An 18,182-nucleotide genomic window follows, 5' to 3' on the forward strand; every position below is an offset into this window, starting at 1 on the left:
ATACTGAAGTAGTGAAATATGATAAAATTAAAAACAAAATAAATTAACTTAACTTACTTCTTGAAATGAAAAATTAACTCGTTAATTTCACGTTACCTAATTAAAAAAGAAATTTAGTAAGTTAACAGTTAAGTTAAAACGTTAATATAAAATTAACTTATTAACTTAACTTTAACTTTTTAACTCGTTAATGCCCAGCCTTGCTAAATACTATAATATAATAAAATATATAGTATGTGAAATGTGAATGGTGATACACCTTATTTTAATAATGTTACTAAATAACCATTTTTGAAATGAATAATATAGTTTACTGCTTTCAATATAATTATAGGTACATAATATTTGTTAAATCTCTACAAAATAAATAATTGTATACGAGTTAGTTATTAGTATTTATTTCTTACAGATATTACCCACATTTAAAGTTTGAAATAGTATAATGTTTATTGATTTTTATTTTTTATTTTATCGATTCGTATTGTGCAGGGTTATCAACGAAGCATTGCAAAGTCAAATTCTGCACGTGGAGAATCAAACAAAATTATGGTAATTGTAATTGAAATTACTTTGCATAAAGAATAAAACATTTACACTATGTTGTGCACTATGTTCCTAAAGTGTCGATATCCCGTGTTCTTTTTGCTTTAAATAATCATTTTTAATTTTCTAGAAAAATGAAAAATCCTCGGCGTCTTTATCGTACAGCCAAGGAGGTAAAAATGCAATGGAAAAAGCGGTAAATTACAATATTTTTTTACCATAATTTATTAACATCGCTTGAATACATTATTTATATTTTTGGAATAAAAAATAAAAACTAAAACCGTTTTTATTTATTTTAAAACACTGTAAAAAAATAATGATAATTAATTAACATTTTTATTAGGATTTGTGGAAACACAATTTTAATTCATAAGTTATTCGTGAAAATGTTTAAAAGAGAAACAGAAATGTATTTAAAAATACATAATAAAGTGAGCCACTATAAAGTGCCTTATAATTTATAGTATATGCTCATAAATTAACATTGTATCATTCAATGTCTAAAATATTATATTATATATACATTTACTTTGTTTGAGTTAACACTCAGATATTTATTGTAGTAAGAATAATAATTTATATACTAACATCCATGAATAAACAATAAATTAATCATACAAAGTGAATATATATTTATATTGTATACACACACAGTATGTCCCAAAGGTATCCTGTTCACCCTATGTATCTATGTGTAAAATCAATGGTATATTCAAATGTGGGTTTTTACACAGTAATCTATAGCAAAAATTCAACTTGATATCATAAATAATTCCAAAAAAAAAAAAAAAAAAAATTTTATACAATTAAATTTTTAAAATTTTTGAAGTTTCCATTTATAGAATGAAGGATTCGATGTATGTATTATTCGTTTGGCAGTGATATGTGTGTGTGTGTGTGTGTGGTACTTTTAAGTGATCGTGATCACGATTTGGAGTAGAAAAAAATCTTCACTATTCAAATTTAAGGGTAGTTTCTCATGGAAAATCCAGTTGGTATTTTGAGAGTAATAGTTGAAAAATGCTCAGTACTTCTATAGATAATATGATAATACTAACATAAAAACACTAGTTTTTGATAAAATATAAACTTTTTAAAATAGGTACCCATTCAAAAATTTAATTTCAATTTTTTTTAAGTTTTTTAATTTAACTACATTTTCATGATATATTTTTTGTTGTGAAACTTTGCATTAAATTATATGCTTGTAAGACATATGAAAATAATATTTAGAACCGTATATAGAATATTATTAGGTATATGCGGTTAAAGCAGATTATAAATACGTAAACTGTTTACGGTAAACATAAAATAATATTTGTATTTTTAACATATTAATTCATATAGATATTAATTGAGTCTTTTATTTAGAAAATGGAACAATCGAAATCTTCTTCTACTCGCATCTCAGAAGGTAAAAAGGAAATGAACATAGCGGTAAATAATATTATTTTTATCATTTCATAATAATATAATACAATTTGTATTAATCGTAATTTAACCAAATGCGTATAATTTTTTTTTAAGAACCGAAAATCAGAATCGAATCAGATTGAGCGCAATTTGGTAAGCAGTTAAATTTTAATTTTTAACTCAGTTGAAATGTATTTAACATAGGTTTATCTTATACCTTGTAGAATTATAGCAAAAATGATAGTCAAGAAGAAGAGGAAGACTACTCCAAATGCGACTGTCAATAAATTACTGTAAAGTGCAGTAGTGTCTAATATTATAATATTATGTTGCTATTGTCTATATTGAGTATTATATTTGTCAGTATCTTATAAGAGTCAATAAAATTTTAAATACAATTTATCGTAATCTAAACTAATATCTGTGTTAAATTTATTTTGTGCGTTACTATGGTACCTAAAAAAGTAAAATGTTATATTTTAAATTATATAATAACACTTAATAATACTCTGATATTTAAGGTAGTTAGTGTATAGTTAGGTATATGGGTACCTATAGAGAATCTATAGCCAATAGATAGGTACAATATGCATTGGAAATATCACAATTAAAAATGTCATGAATTAGTTCAGTAGCTTGTAAAAATTATTTTGATTTATTTGACACAAAAACAGTTGGTTTAATAGTGAAACAGCCAATATGTCATGTTTAAAACAGCTTTTTGGGACTAATGGTGTAGTTTGGATTAGGTTAGCTAAAATGTTCAATATCTTAAATTTTTATTTTATACTCTATCATAACTCATAAGAAAGATAATAATATAAAATAATCATTTATTGAGCTACACGCAAGGTCGTATCAAAGATGATTTCATAAGGTGGGGGGGGGGGGGATTTAAGGGGGCCAACACTAAAACTTGATCGTGGAGAACTAGTTTTTGTTACCTTGTTGGAGTCATTTCATCATTAGACTGTTAAAATGTTTTTAATATATTAGTAAATAGCAAATTCAAGTTATAATACTTACTATAAAAGTTATGAAAAAAAATACTCATTATCATTAATTAGGTAAAAAAACAAGGTGGACAAATGTTGTCAACCAGTCTATCAATGAGTCTACTATACGGTAGGTGTCTAAGTGGGTCACGCAAGGGTCGTGATCAGGGGTGGAATTTAGATCTCTAGAGGAATATTGGGCGACGGTATTAAAAATGAATTTTAACAATATCTGTTGATGACGTGATTAGTCATAAATTTTAAGACTCAAACACACTTTTACGCTTCATATAGATACAAAGTAAAGTAATTATTAGTGAAGGACAACACAATTATTTTTCTAAGATGAAATAATAAAAGAATATAATTATGCTGCATGTAAAAATAAAAATAATATAACTTATAACCCTCAACAAATAGTGGTCGATCACCAGGTATATACGATTTGTATGTAGGCCTAGCCCACTTATTGGAAAATGTTGGCGATCCATACTGCAATAGTTGCGGTAAATTAGAACGATTTTAATACATTTTGTCAACATTTGAACTTCATATGCTTATAAAAAAAAAACAGATGTATTTCCGATATTTTTGGTATATGAACAATAATTGTTGAGGAACTTCATATAATATTTTCAAACCTTTTGACCAAGCAAAACAATTTTTATCGACATTTATAGAAAAAAAAGAAAATTTAAAATGTCCATAAATAGTTCAAAAAAAGTCGTTAGTAGTTTTTTACTAAATTATTGTGTTCTCGATAAAAATAATTGAAAATGTAGACCATTTTCTTGAATATTCATACAAAATATAATTAACTATGTTTAAAATGTTGAGAGCAATCCCTGTTTGAATCATTACAATTAAGATATTCATGTATAAATATCCTCGTAAATATCGATAACTTTGAAAGTTGAATAGTTTGATAATTGATTATGTCATAAAGAAATAGTTTGTTTATCGTAAATTGGATGCTGGTGCTTACACGATATGTCAAGCCACTTATTATATAACTTAATGGTAAGAACGTTATCTGTGTTTGTACACCTACGTGATTTTTTCCCAATGTTTAAATTTTTAAGAAAGCTATTACTTTTTGGTAGTTCCTCTCGTTTGTTAAGAGAGGTAATAGGATAAACCCACTAGCTAGATCAAATTTGCTACCAGAAACCGACCTCAAAGATGAATATAGATGTATTTTTTCTGCTCTAAAACAGCAAGATAAACACATAAAAAACCATTGCATATAATATAATAAGTAGAATACTACTAGATATTTTTTATCTGCAAAGAGCATTGACTAGAAACAAAAGTTATACCCAGCCCAAAACCATAATATCTGGTTAAAAAAAACATGATATTGTAAAGCCAATTTAAATTAATTCTCTCAAAAATTCGATGAGTTTCATATTACATTTTTATTTTGATTATTGTGGATTAAGACTATATACCTCATTTTTGGAAGAAAATGACCATGTTTAGTTTTGGTAACTATTCAAATATATTATAACAAAATAAATAATTAAGTAAATCAGATTGTTAATGTAATTTTGTTAAATTTTATTTTACTATCCAATACATTTAAAATGTTAAAATATAATAGGTAGTAGTAGTGTAGTACCTTATAAACAAATCTTAATTACTGTAATAATATAAAATGTAAACATACATCGAAAATTGATACTTAATAAATATATTTTATTCGAACTAACAATTTCAAAAATGACAAAAGCTAAGTTTTGCTTTTAGAATCATTTTAAATGAACGCTATGATTTATGGTTGCTATCGAATTTGAAATAGGAACACAACATAATATTGTACCAAGGTGAGTGAACCGAGACGAGTGCAAATAAGCACTCACGTGTAATATCGGTTTTAAAAATGTCATAATACATTTTAATAAAGTACCATATAATACAATAATACCTACACACCTCAAAAAAAAATATGGTACATTAATTTTCTTTTCAAATATTTTATCTGGTTTTATTATCCGTATTTTTACAATTGAATAATATTTTAAATATTTAAATAAATTTAACATTGCAATTATTTTTAATATTTTTCAACTACAGCCATATATTAGTAGCCTCGTATTAAATTTTCAACCTTTTTTACCCAACGACTAAAATTTTATTGACATTAATAGATAAAACACGTAAAAAAATTTTAAAATGAAAATGTCCGTAAACAGCTCAAAATAAGTCAAAATATTTTGAAAGTTTTATGGTGTATAGAAAATGTTGAATTCAGTTAAAATTGCATGAATCTATGGTCATATGTCTTAGATTTACACCAAAAGGCAAAAACCAAAATCGATTTTGTGGAAAAATTCCAGTTTTTGCTTAATTGTTTTTCTGTATTTCGGTGCTTTTGAAAACTACTGGGAATTTTGATCCAATGTACCAACTGAATTCACTTTCCCACCGAAAAAAATACTGAAGTTGAAAATCGAAACATTTTTTTGACCCAAACATTATTTATTTAAAAAAAATATATTCTTGAATGTTATCCAAATATTATTTTCCCAACAATTTTAAATATAAAAAATGTGAAATATGTTAAAAATTTCTCAAATATGCCCATTTCCTAAAATATGACGGAATGTGCAAATGCAAACTTTGTATTTAATTTCGCCATTTCATAAAACAAATTTTTAAAACTTATCTATAGAATAATCTACGATCACTTACAAAAAAACACGGAAATGCATGAAGTCCCCAAAACCCAACATAATAATATGAGTTGTGAAAGTTAAGAATTCATAATTATATTATTCCATTCTGGGGGTGGGGGGACCTTGCAAACCGGTGCACCGCTGCCGCCGCCGTCAATGTCTCCGCTCGTTCAGGCCTGACGTGTCTCCCTTGTTCATTTGTATTATCGTTTCGATCGTGTTCGGTCCGATACACTTCGACGTTTCATGTTTTGAGCGCCATCCGACTTACGATCGGATGTGCTGCGTATAGTCTGTCGTACACAGCAAGTCCTTTCCGGTCTAACCGTAGAACGCTCAATTAGTAACGTTGTCGTAAATCTACGTCATAATAATATCTGGATCGTGAATTTCGCCATTACTCACGCACGAGTTCGCGACAAACGTTCCACTCTCGGCTCGCGACACACCGTCAACTTTCCGCGTGGGCAACGACGTCATCGCCTCCAGCAGCTTCGCTGCAAGTTCACCACGGTCCAGGCAACGCCGCAACTCCCCCCAAAACGTTTAAAAAAAATGAACGAGAGTTTTTATATTTTTAACGTAAAAACGACAAATGTTCATATTAAAAAAATTTGGACCCTCCTTCGAAATTTTTTTTCTGCCACAGCCTTGCTGCCAGGTCATTATTATTCCATTCATCTATTTATCGTTATTCGTTGCGAATAATCATCATATTTTGTTGAAACACAATATAGGTATATTATTTAGGTACGTACTTGTTGTTTGTTTACGCGATTCGGCGTTTTATATTACGATGCATTATATAATACCGTTGTTTAAACTCTCTCATCTTTTTATCTTTTCAAAAGGTTTCGTGTGCAGCCCTGTCGCACAGTACTTATATTTAAATAATTATATCATACCAAACCCGTCATTATCGTACACTTTTTCATAATTTAATATTATACTTACAATTTAAAATAAACTGTATTTGCAAACGACAGCTTGATTTTCGAATTTTTTATTTTGTCTTGAATAACGATTACATGTATTCATATATTTACCTGTAAAAAGAAACAAAAAATTAAATTATTAGCAATTACATACCATCATAATTAACAGATTACATTGTACATTTAGTTACACGTTAGATCGGTATGTTTTAAAACAAAATTTTAACACACCAAATCAATATTTTAGATTTTAGATTTTCAAAATATCCATGTTTAAACATTGTTAAATTCAAATTTTTTGAAAAGCTTAGGTACTTAGTATTGGTTCTAAACTGATAAATATTAGGTAATAAGTAATAACTATATTTTAGTAATATTTTCATCATTGTATATTATACAATATAGCTCTGATTTTTAACTTTAAAACTAAAATCTGGGATTGTGTGCAGATGCCAGATGATGCCTGGGTGGTTTTCACTGTCAATTTGCTATATTTTTAACGTCGATTTGTTATCTTTATAGGACATTTAGGACGAGTGATAACTACTGTATATGCAGCCTGCGAGTGTCAAATAATACGCTAGCCGGTTTTATTAATTTACTAAATAGTGTTGATTCTAGACTATTCGATACTGTGTCATGACCATCGAATATAGAAATAGGTACGTTCGTTGGTATATGCAGAAGCTAAAATGTTCTAGAACATTCGATATTACGTCAAACGGTTACTTTTGATAAAAACACAGCTAATAACGATTCTGAATAATTCAGAATTTTTAAATAATACACCCTTTTAAATATTACCACTTTCCTATAAACGGACAAGTTAAAGGTGTGCTGTAAGTGTCTTCTTTATAAACGAGAATCAGTATATTATGTTAAAAGTGTATTGTGTGTCCATATGAATTAAATCTAAATCTAAACGATATTATGTTTTGAAAGAAACACAATTTTTATATTTTAATAGGCACAACTAAAAATTTTAAAATTGTAAGCAAATTTACGGGGGAGGAGTGCTCGGGTATCATTTGTATTTCCGTATTAATTAATAAACCACTTGTAACGTCACGGAATTTTGTCTACCTGTGCATTATATTATATTATAAATATTTGCCATGTTGCCATAAACTATACTCATAATGTGAATGTTCAGTATATAATCATTTTTATGACTACCTATGTCATATCTTATTGTATTTTATTATATATTTTATTAGAAAATATATTTATATTTTTTTTATATTTTTATTTGAAATAAACAATCTATAAAAAAAAATTAGCTCAACAAGTTTATATGATAAGAGTGTCTAACATGAAAGGTATGATTTAAGTAGCCACCCATTAGGGACTCTTGTCTAGAAAATATCAAATACATATGCATAATAATAGTATGAAACTCAAGGAATATGCACTTTTTCCTTAAAATTTACGAAATATGCAAAATATGTATATTGTATATTACATTTTAGATTTTTAAACTCAACATTGTATAGCCCAGGTTTTTAGGTTGACCTGCTATAAATCGAGAGCATATTATAGCATATAATATATAGCTAAATCTGTATCATTCGAGCCCTAGTATTAGTATTAATATTGAACTATTATAATATTATACATTAATTTATTATACCATAAATCCATGATCTACAAGCTATAGATACAACGCTTATAATTGGCGTTCGGCTACGTAAATTGCATTTGATATTTGTTAAATCGTTGGTAGGGAGTTAGGATAATCGAGTTTCTACTGTATACAGATTAGAACAAACGCCTTTTTAAATGTTGCTTTTGTAAAATAAATTTATTATTCTGGTCCGTTGGCTGGTATTCCCCGTGGAAGGTATGAATGTGATAATATACTAAATAGTAAATAGGTATCGTATTCTTAATCAAATATAAATCGTGGAATCTTGATTTCGAAATTTCTATTTCGATTTATACTAGTGGTATCTAATATAAATAAATATTAGATACCAACTAATATATTATTATAGTATCCAATAGTTAAATGTTGTAATAAAACAATAAAGATATTAAAAAAATATTGTTTATCACTGTCATTCATTTTCAATGGTATAAGGTTTGATGTACGGAATAATCTAATAGCAGCAGTTAATGACTTAGAATTCGTAATTTTTAAGGGTTAAAGAATACAATATTTATTAAATTGACTGCCTATACATTAAATAATAATAAAAATTGATATTGATATTATTTTGATCAAGCTAAGTGTCGTCAATGGGCTTGGCTTCTTACTCAAAATGTCAAGCCATTATAATACTCTTACCACATAAGCTTATTGTGCATACAATTAATGTATAGATTGTTTACTTAAAAAAAAATTAAATATTATGTTGTTATACAGTGTTACTTTGTTTACACTAGGTCGTTATATTTTATATCATTCGTCATTTTATTCTTCTGTATTCTCCTTCTCTCATAAAGCATTATATATTATTTTTCTTTTTGTTATAGTTTTAATTGGTAACACATGCAGTACATGGTATTAAACTTATCTTACGCAAATAAACTAATTTATACCAAATAAACACCATATTATATATTTACGATCTTATAAGTTGTTTAAGTTCAATCACATTTATGTAATATCAACAAATTGTATAGTTAAATATCGTTGTCCCAGGAATTATTTAATCATTTTAATTTTAATTTACCAATTCATTACTTTGTATGCAATATAATGAACAAAAATATTGTACTAAATGTTTTGGTTTATTTATTTTTACATAAAAATACATTATTCTTCTTTGCTTTGCAACAATTATATCAACGAATGCTGTTATATAAACTTGATATATTTGGTAATGTACGATTGCGCGCATATATTACCATTTTCATAATTTGATCGCGCACGTTTTAACGGGACAATACCTGTGTACGGTATACGCGTTCGAATGTTTTAAAAAACTTTTAATTTTTAACCCATAAGTATTTAATAATTTAGTTGGTCGTGATTGCCAATTGTTGATAAAATTGTGTTATCCAATTTCGTCAGCAACAGTATACCTGACCACAATTTTCTATAGTTGCCGACGCCGCCGGTACGCGCACACAGCGAGCAACTGTTTCCCTAATTAACTATACACTGCCCCTCGCAAGACGACACTTATGACTCCCACCCACGCCACTGCTAAATTCGCCACGACAGCCCAACGGCCTGGAACACCTCCGCCGACTCAATACACTTTTTCCAAGACCTCTGACTAGCAAACACGTACTACCACGTCTCTTGGGACGCCGAATTTCATTTCCACAACCTCATGGTCGACCGCTGCTGTTGGCCGTGCTATTCACATCATTGGACGCACCAAAAATGGTGGGTTAAGAACATCGCCGTGTGCCCTGATGGCCGAAGCCAATTACCAATCAACATGTCAAGTGGTCAGTCGCAAATACACCATTCCCCCAAACACCCCCTTATTTGTGCATACTTTGCACTGGTACACGTCTCACCTAGTATATGATGTTGCCACAAGGCCTGATCTCTTCGTGGTTTTTTTCAACCTAACCTAACCTAACACGTGGTTTGTGTTCTCGTGCAAAGCGCCGATTCCGATGTTCCCGAGACCCGGTGGAGCCGATGACCAATAATATCACGTCTGTGGTGTGGATAATGTTTATCTACAAGTATCCCCGCGACCCATAGGGTATGTTAAAAAAATTGTATAGTTCATTCGATTTGCCACGTGCCATACATTTTATTTAATATCATTTTTTTTTATTATAAGCGTAATGTATTGTCTTGCGACACTGTTAAAAAATTGAATACTTAATTTTCACCTGCCATGCACCATAAAATATTATTATTCATCTTGCGATGAACATTTTTATGAATATTGTACTTTTAACTGTATCTGTCATGTTTTCCACATTATTATTCATCTTGTGATGAGCATTTTTATATTATATACTCAAAATTGTAAATTTCTTCATTATCAAAATATTATTTTTATCACATCGTGTAAAATATACCACCTAATTACCTGCCAAAATTCTCTTTTATGTTAGGTATTTCATAAATGTAGTGTCACCTCTCCTCTTCTTATTTATTATAATGTTTTATTAACTTGTAAGAAACCTACGAGTTCTACCGACGTGTTTCTCGGAAGACCACTCAGGACGGCTCGAAGGCCACCTCGTAAATGTTCCCCTTACCTACGTGGTGGGTGCGTAGTAAGCCTATAAAAAGGTCGAAACGTCACAGTAAGATTTCAGTCACATGAGAGCATCTGAGCATACCAAAGTTGTATACAATTATTGATTCCATAAACGATGCTACATGAGGGTTAAGTCACGTGAAGCCTCATGTATTGATGACACACGGAAAACAAAATTAATTAATACTATTTAATTTAATTACTATTATTTAGTAGATATAAAGTATATTTTATAAAAATGAAAAATACCCATATAAAAATATGGGTGACTCTTCAGTCAACAATGATTTTAGAACCATTACAGCGGTGAAATAAAAATAAAACAAAATAGGCCTACCCAAATTCCATACCAAAAAAATATGTTGCCATTTAAAATCTACAAGGTAAATTGTGAATGTTTACACCAAGAGTATTCAAAATCCTATAAATTTGATTTCACCGGCATTTAAACATTCTTTCATTCATTCCAACGTAACCCAGAAGAGAATTTGAGTGTTTTCTAAGTCAGTAAATGCTCGGTAACTATAAAAAATTGTGTTTTGGCTAACTTTTATTAACATTGAATACGTGCATAACACTAAAGGTCATCTTCCTTTTTAAATTGAAACTAAGAAGCTACATTGTTTTTAAAATAAAGTTTGGTTTTCTTCTCAATCATAACTGAAAGCACATATTATTTGAGAAATAAAAATAGTCAAAACGTATTGCATTGGTTATGTTGCTAGTAAGTACAATATTAGATATATTATTAGCATGTTCATTTAATTTTAAATACAATTGATAGACAAATTAAAACTATTTTTTATAAAAATTCGTACAACACATTGTTTATGTACATTGATATGATCCCTGTCTACACACTTTAGATATTATCATAATTTTTCTTTCAAACCAAATTAAAAATTTTATACCAGCCTATTTTTATTTTAAAAACTAAGAGAATATACTTCCCTATGAAATATAAATATGAAATAAATTACACTATAATATTAACAAAATATATTTTATTTTATGTATGATAGGTATATTATTTGAAAATTGATTGATTCATTTTATTCCTCATAAGACTTGCTTTCTGGAAAATACCTTCATACCGCTGTTGTTGTAAGGCAAGCGGGTGAACTTTATTATGCGTTTTCTGTTTGTCAGTACCTAAGCCATTTAATAACAGCTGGATGAGAACCAAATTGGAAAGATTACATACATTTCATTAAATATAAAGCGAATGTTTTGAATAGTTTCTGGTTATAACAACGACCTTCCGTTAGTTCAGTATTATTGTATGATATTAATCTCTCAACATCCGCTGAATACGGTTTAGCAACAAGGCATAACAATTATACAAAAACAAAAACAAAATTAAATTAAAATTAATATTATACTATACAGTATATAGGGCATAACTTTTTTTTATAAATTTAAGAGAATCAAAATCATAACACGGAAATAATTAAAGGTTTCCTACTTCCATAATAATTCAACATCGTTTTTAAAATTTCTTTAGTAATTATTTCTAATGCTGCAACCCGCTGTTAAAATATCAAATAGTTATTATTTTATCTTATACGTATACCCGGTATACCCGGTATACATGATATAATATATAATCTATTATTTTTGCATATTTTAACCGTGGAAATCAGTTAATAATACTATATTATTTTGTATATTATACTGCATTGGTAATGTTCCTGCGACATAGGTCTTACGTTATACAAAGCTAAATTTTGAAAAAAAATATGATGATCAGACTCCTTCACAATATTATTTATATCCAGAGTGTTCAATTTTCACAATTAAATGTGGAGAAGTGAAGATAAACTTGTTAATTTTTTTTTAAATTTAAATTTAAATTTAAAAAAAAAAACGATGATGTCTAGCTATGATAATTATAATCTTTCTAAGTATAACTTATTATATAGTATAGCATTCTAATTTATTGATTTTAAAGAAATAATAATTTAAAAATTAGTATACTTGGTAATTGATCAATGATCATATATATTAAAGTCTGAAAAAAGTTTCTTAAAACTATTAAAAATGAATCAAAGTAGGTAGTTTAAATTGTTAATGAAATATAATATTATCAGACACCTATACTGTATTTCGTTCTGTACAAATAACAATATTTTATCAAAATTTATAAGATTCTGATTTCAGATTGAATTTATAATGATCAATAAAGGTGTTCAAATTTTTTTCTTTTTTTTTCGCAAAATAATGGCACTATATTGTAAGCTACAAATGATAAATTACTTTATTGGCCTACCTCCAACTAATTTGGTAGGTTTATCTTCATATGGCAACCTTACAAAACTTCACTTTTCCCAAGCAAAAATGGGGTTTCATTGTATTACTCAATGAGTTGATTATCGGTATTAGTCATTAAACCCAGTGATTTAATTTTTTTATTTTACACTTAAAACCGTGTAAGTATGGACCGAGGTAGGTACTATTGAAATCTTAATATTTTTTTTTCCACAAATAAAGCCAAATCTAATGTCTGGCCTTTCGACAACAATACCCATTCAAATCCTTTGTTTTATTAATATTTTTTGAAAAAAAAAAAACAAAAACAAAAGAAAACCCATTTATTGATAAGCCTATTTTTTCAGTTTGGACACGTCTCGGAAAATCATACGGACACGTTCCCTGCTGCCGAGGCCATTAGTATAGTCCTGGAAGTACTGCTTTAACTCGCATAATATTATATGCAGTGAGCATATGAATACTTAAAACACTTCGAAAGGACGGATGTTAAAAGTTAATCCTCACATAATGCCTCACCATAATATATATTATATATTGCATAACTGCAAGTCCGTTCGCGAATCATTATGCACATTATTCCATGTTTATATTATTAGACCACCATCGTACTGGCAATATATTATTATTATTCGTTTCCAGGGCGCTTATTCATTCGACTATGATAATATTAAAATATTAAATCATAAGACAATATTATTATTGCATAGTAGTATACGGGTTCATCGTCAAATCGAAATCACACGACTTTAGTGATTCAGAACAATTATTGCGTTAATTAGTTACTGTCCCGAGAGAAATTCGATAATCTCTTGTAAAACATTTCTGTAACAATAATATCATGTTGTCGGCTTATATCAATAATATTAATTAAATTCCTTTGAGCCATACAATTACAATGTTTATTACGAAGTGTAAACGTAGGATTTTATTCTTATTAACAAATTAACTGTCAATGGTTTGTTAAAAAAAGTTAATAAAGTTCCAGTTAAGTAATATTTATCAATACATTTTATATATTATATTATAACAAAATATATTTGATTGGAACTTTTTTCAATTTACGATAGGTAAAAAATGTATAAATCACGCATTTAAAAACTCTAATTAAAATAGAAGTTAATTAAATATTATTATTAATAACATTATATGATGTAAGTATTAAGTTTTCATACAGCCAATACATATTTCACACTGGGATTAATCTGTGAAATATTTCTTTTCGAAAAACTGGAATATCTAGTTAGGTTAGGTTAGTTTGTATATAAGTTACCCAACCTATATAATAAAAAGTATTGACGAATTTTAATAATATAAGGGATATAATATAAATGTATTAAATTCATGAAGTTTTAAATAATACTTATTGCGAATCGAATTATTATCATAAAAATAATAATAATATCCCCGACATTTTTTATTATTTCTTAAAAATTCTTGTAATAATACTAAGAAAAATAATATAAATTATTAATTTTTAAATGATTAAATTGTAGTTCTTCTACAGTAGTTTTAACGGCATCTTTTCAATATTGCGACTCTTTTTTGGGATATTTATAGTCATATGAACATTTCGAGTTTTATTATTTTTTTTTTTAAATCATTGTCGATAAAAAATGTATTACTCAGTCAAAAAACTTGAAAATATAATACAGCGGTCCTTATAAGTTTAATCGGTGGAAATAAAAAAAAAAGTTCACCATAATTTTTATTAGTTTCTGGAGTTATAATGTTGAGAAAATTCTTTAAAATCAAGATAATTAGAAAATTATTTTATTTTTAAAATTCATAAAAATATTTCTAAAGATTTGAAATTTTTATAAAAGATTCCCCTTAAATATTCCTACATTAAAAAACACGAACAATTTGCCGCAAAGTCAAATTAATTTTTATACAAGCGTTTGAAATCGGACATTTCGGATATTCACCAGTAAATCAACAAATTCTAAAGATTTTATTATTTTGTTGTTATTCTAAAACCAATAACTGTAAGTTATTGGAATTTTCATCAAATATTTATTTTATATTTTTCTGTACCTACATGATAAAATTTTCAAAATGTTTTGACTTGTTCTGAGTTATTTATAGAAGTTTGAAATTTGAAATTTTCAAATAACGGTTTAAGTTATTTTATTGTAATTTAAAAATATTATTCGTGGGTACTTGAGACTATTATCTTGTATACCGCATACATAAAATTCAATTTTTTTTGTACAAATTAATTTAACTTACCGTATTATTAATGCCTAATAGTAAAATAAATGACTTGAATCACAATAGTATCATAAGGTGTACTTGGTAATATTATAGGCTGATGACCGCCTTCGTTCAGCATCGTTTTTCGCATACTATGGTTATTGGATTCAAATTTAATAAGTACATTAGATCGTTATTATAACTTTTTATAATTGAATAGGTATATAAACTATTACATCAGTTTTGCTTGTAAGTTGTAACTATAAAAACAAATATAGAAAAGATAAGAAAATATATTTTTGTTGGTTTTTCTATTTTTATAAAGATTATAGTATTTATAATAGTTTGACCAACTTATTGTATATTATTTTAATTTGAAGATCGTTGTTGGAATTCAAAGTATTAATTTTTATTATATCATGCAACCCTTTGTAATATCATAATAGTATTATTATGTAAGTTCATTATTTAACTATTGTTTATTAAATTTTCCAAGGAAAACGTTTTGAAAATATTAAAATATTAAACACAATCTATGTACCATAAATATTATTTTAACATAATTGTCTCAAGCACAACACTCTTGTAGTATGTAAATTACGTGATGTTTTAATTGCAATAATATTATAGTAGACACCGCACTTGACTGATCACTTTTTCATTTTATTCGGTGGTTAACTGCATGGCATGAAATTGTTTTAATGAAAACACAACAGCTCATTAGGTAAGCAAATACCGTACTATACTCATCACAAGCGGCTCCTTATTTGCATTGTGAATATATTAAAATGTGTTTATTCAAACACACAGGGATGATACAAGAAAAAAAAATAGATTATTCCAAGTGTCTGGAATCAATCGTTGTAAAAACACCGCAAATGTAACTGCATAATATAATATCATACTATTCTGAGGTGGAATAAAAAGCAATTCGAAAAAAAAATAAATAAAATATTACCTGAATTTGAATAATCTATATAACAGTTCACACTGTTTTAATAATATTATATCCTTATTGCCATTGCGATTACCGAGTTTATTTACGAATAAAATAGGTCTGAGTAGTGTTGCAAATCCACTTGAAATAAATGTATAGTTTTTTACAGTAGGTACCTGTAAGAAAAAATCGATCGATTTGAGCGCCAAACAAATTTAAAAAAATTATTTTTTTAATTTTAGTTAAGGCACATTTATTTTTAATTAAGTATTAGGCATGGTGTCCTGAATATATTATAATTGTCTATAGGATATTAATGATTTTATTTTCCATATAAAGTTATGTATTTTAATTGCTTGTTTAGCTTTTTACAGTGGCCACAATAACTAAAAAAAATTAAATTTCTATAACAAAATTGTTTTTAAACGAAACGTTTCCACTCGAGGCAAAATATTTAATGTATGTTTTTACATTGTACATTTTTAAATCCCTCCGGTCATTTCTAAATAAAGGTTTTATGTTTTCAAAGTATAACTGCTTTTACTACAACAAATAACCACATGTTTTGACGTAATAAATCAAACACAACAACAATAAAACAAGATTGAAAAAAAAAATTCAGACATTTTTAGTCAGTACAATCATTTAATTGCATTTAGAATACCATATCTCATTATACATAATGTATTAATATGTCAGTTGGACAAACCATTTATATACTGCACTTTCTGTTTACTCTAACAGTTCAATACAATGAATTAAATATTTGAATATATTTAAAAGAAAAAAAAATAATTCTAACACCTACAGTTGGATGGTTCAACTGTATTTATATGTATATTATTTAAAACAATGATAAAGCTTGTTTACCTAAAAATAGTCTGCATAATAATAATAATAATAATATTATATAGTTATAATTATAATTATATTATATAGTTAAAAACGGGCATGTCTCCATTATTCTTTTATCGTAATTTTGTAGTGTTGGTCGAGTATTCGACTTTGGAAAAATTTTCTTTGGACTTGTAAATACGAGTACTAGTTTTGAATCAAAACTTGTGTTATTATTTTTATTATTAAAAATACTATAAATAGTAATTTATTGAAAAATAAATGTTAAAACTATAAATAACTGAAAGAACCCATATATCCGATATGAATACCAGGAAGGTGATACATGATAGTTTAGATTGATAACAATAGTTTTAATTAATTATATAACTGTATGAAAGAAAATATAATATTTTTAGAACAATTTAAAATACTCGACCATTTTGTCGTGTACTCGAGTTTTTTTTGTTACTCGGCATTTGTCGAGTACTCGAATTTTTTTTAATATTCGGAATTTGTCGAGTGCTCGAATTTTTTTTAATACTCGGCATTTGTCGAGTTCTCGAATTTTGAACTCGACTCGACTCGACTCGAAATTAAAAAACAATACTCGTCCAACACTATAATTTTGCTTATATTTTATCGTTTTTAATTGTTTCAAATTTAACGTTTTACTGTAGGTATACAACAATTACTAAGATATTTGTAAAATTAAAAATATACATTTTACAGCTAATGTCTTTATTTAATTTTCAGTCTACAGAGGTATTGCATACTCTTCAAGCATTTAGCACTAGGAACTACTTACTACACTCAATATAGAAGCATATTTTGTTATTTTTTCTGCTACCTACGAAAAAGTGACTTTGGAATTAGGATAAAAATAAAAACTGTGAAACCAAACCACTCATTCCTCGATACTGAATCTACAAATCAAAATTTTTGGACTGGATTATTTTCCGATGAACGATTTATTATTTTTAAGTAATTTTATTTAAAAGAAACGATTCTGAGTACTTAAATAATTTTCAAATTCTAAGAAAATCATATTTTATTTTTTATAGTACATTTAAAATGATACACATTGTTCTTTGAAAAAAAATATAAGAGATTATTTGTATATAAAATTACAAGATTTATGAAACAAAATTACATATATCAACTTAACTATACCTATAGGTACCTACCATAAATTTATAAGA

At 27.3% G+C, this 18,182-nt stretch overlaps 2 protein-coding genes across 33 annotated transcripts in view; one reads left to right on the forward strand and one right to left on the reverse strand.

Moving 5' to 3' along the window:
- LOC100162450 (dentin sialophosphoprotein) overlaps positions 1 to 2,377 on the forward strand; it is a 23,705-nt gene extending 21,328 nt beyond the window's left edge. For all 30 annotated transcript variants that reach the window (XM_008191574.3, XM_016809596.2, XM_029487271.1 and 27 more), the window contains 5 exons: positions 490 to 549; positions 674 to 739; positions 1,918 to 1,983; positions 2,074 to 2,112; positions 2,184 to 2,377. In XM_008191574.3, the coding sequence (XP_008189796.1) occupies positions 490 to 549; positions 674 to 739; positions 1,918 to 1,983; positions 2,074 to 2,112; positions 2,184 to 2,246 (294 nt within the window). In that variant the 3' untranslated portion in view covers positions 2,247 to 2,377. The remainder of the gene's footprint in view (positions 1 to 489; positions 550 to 673; positions 740 to 1,917; positions 1,984 to 2,073; positions 2,113 to 2,183) is intronic.
- Positions 1 to 18,182, reverse strand: part of LOC100164544 (acetylcholine receptor subunit alpha-type acr-16-like) — a 225,096-nt gene that overhangs the window by 113,026 nt on the left and 93,888 nt on the right. The window lies entirely within an intron of this gene.

The sequence above is a fragment of the Acyrthosiphon pisum genome, chromosome A1, assembly GCF_005508785.2.
Source record: "Acyrthosiphon pisum isolate AL4f chromosome A1, pea_aphid_22Mar2018_4r6ur, whole genome shotgun sequence".
NCBI classification, from domain to species: domain Eukaryota; kingdom Metazoa; phylum Arthropoda; class Insecta; order Hemiptera; family Aphididae; genus Acyrthosiphon; species Acyrthosiphon pisum.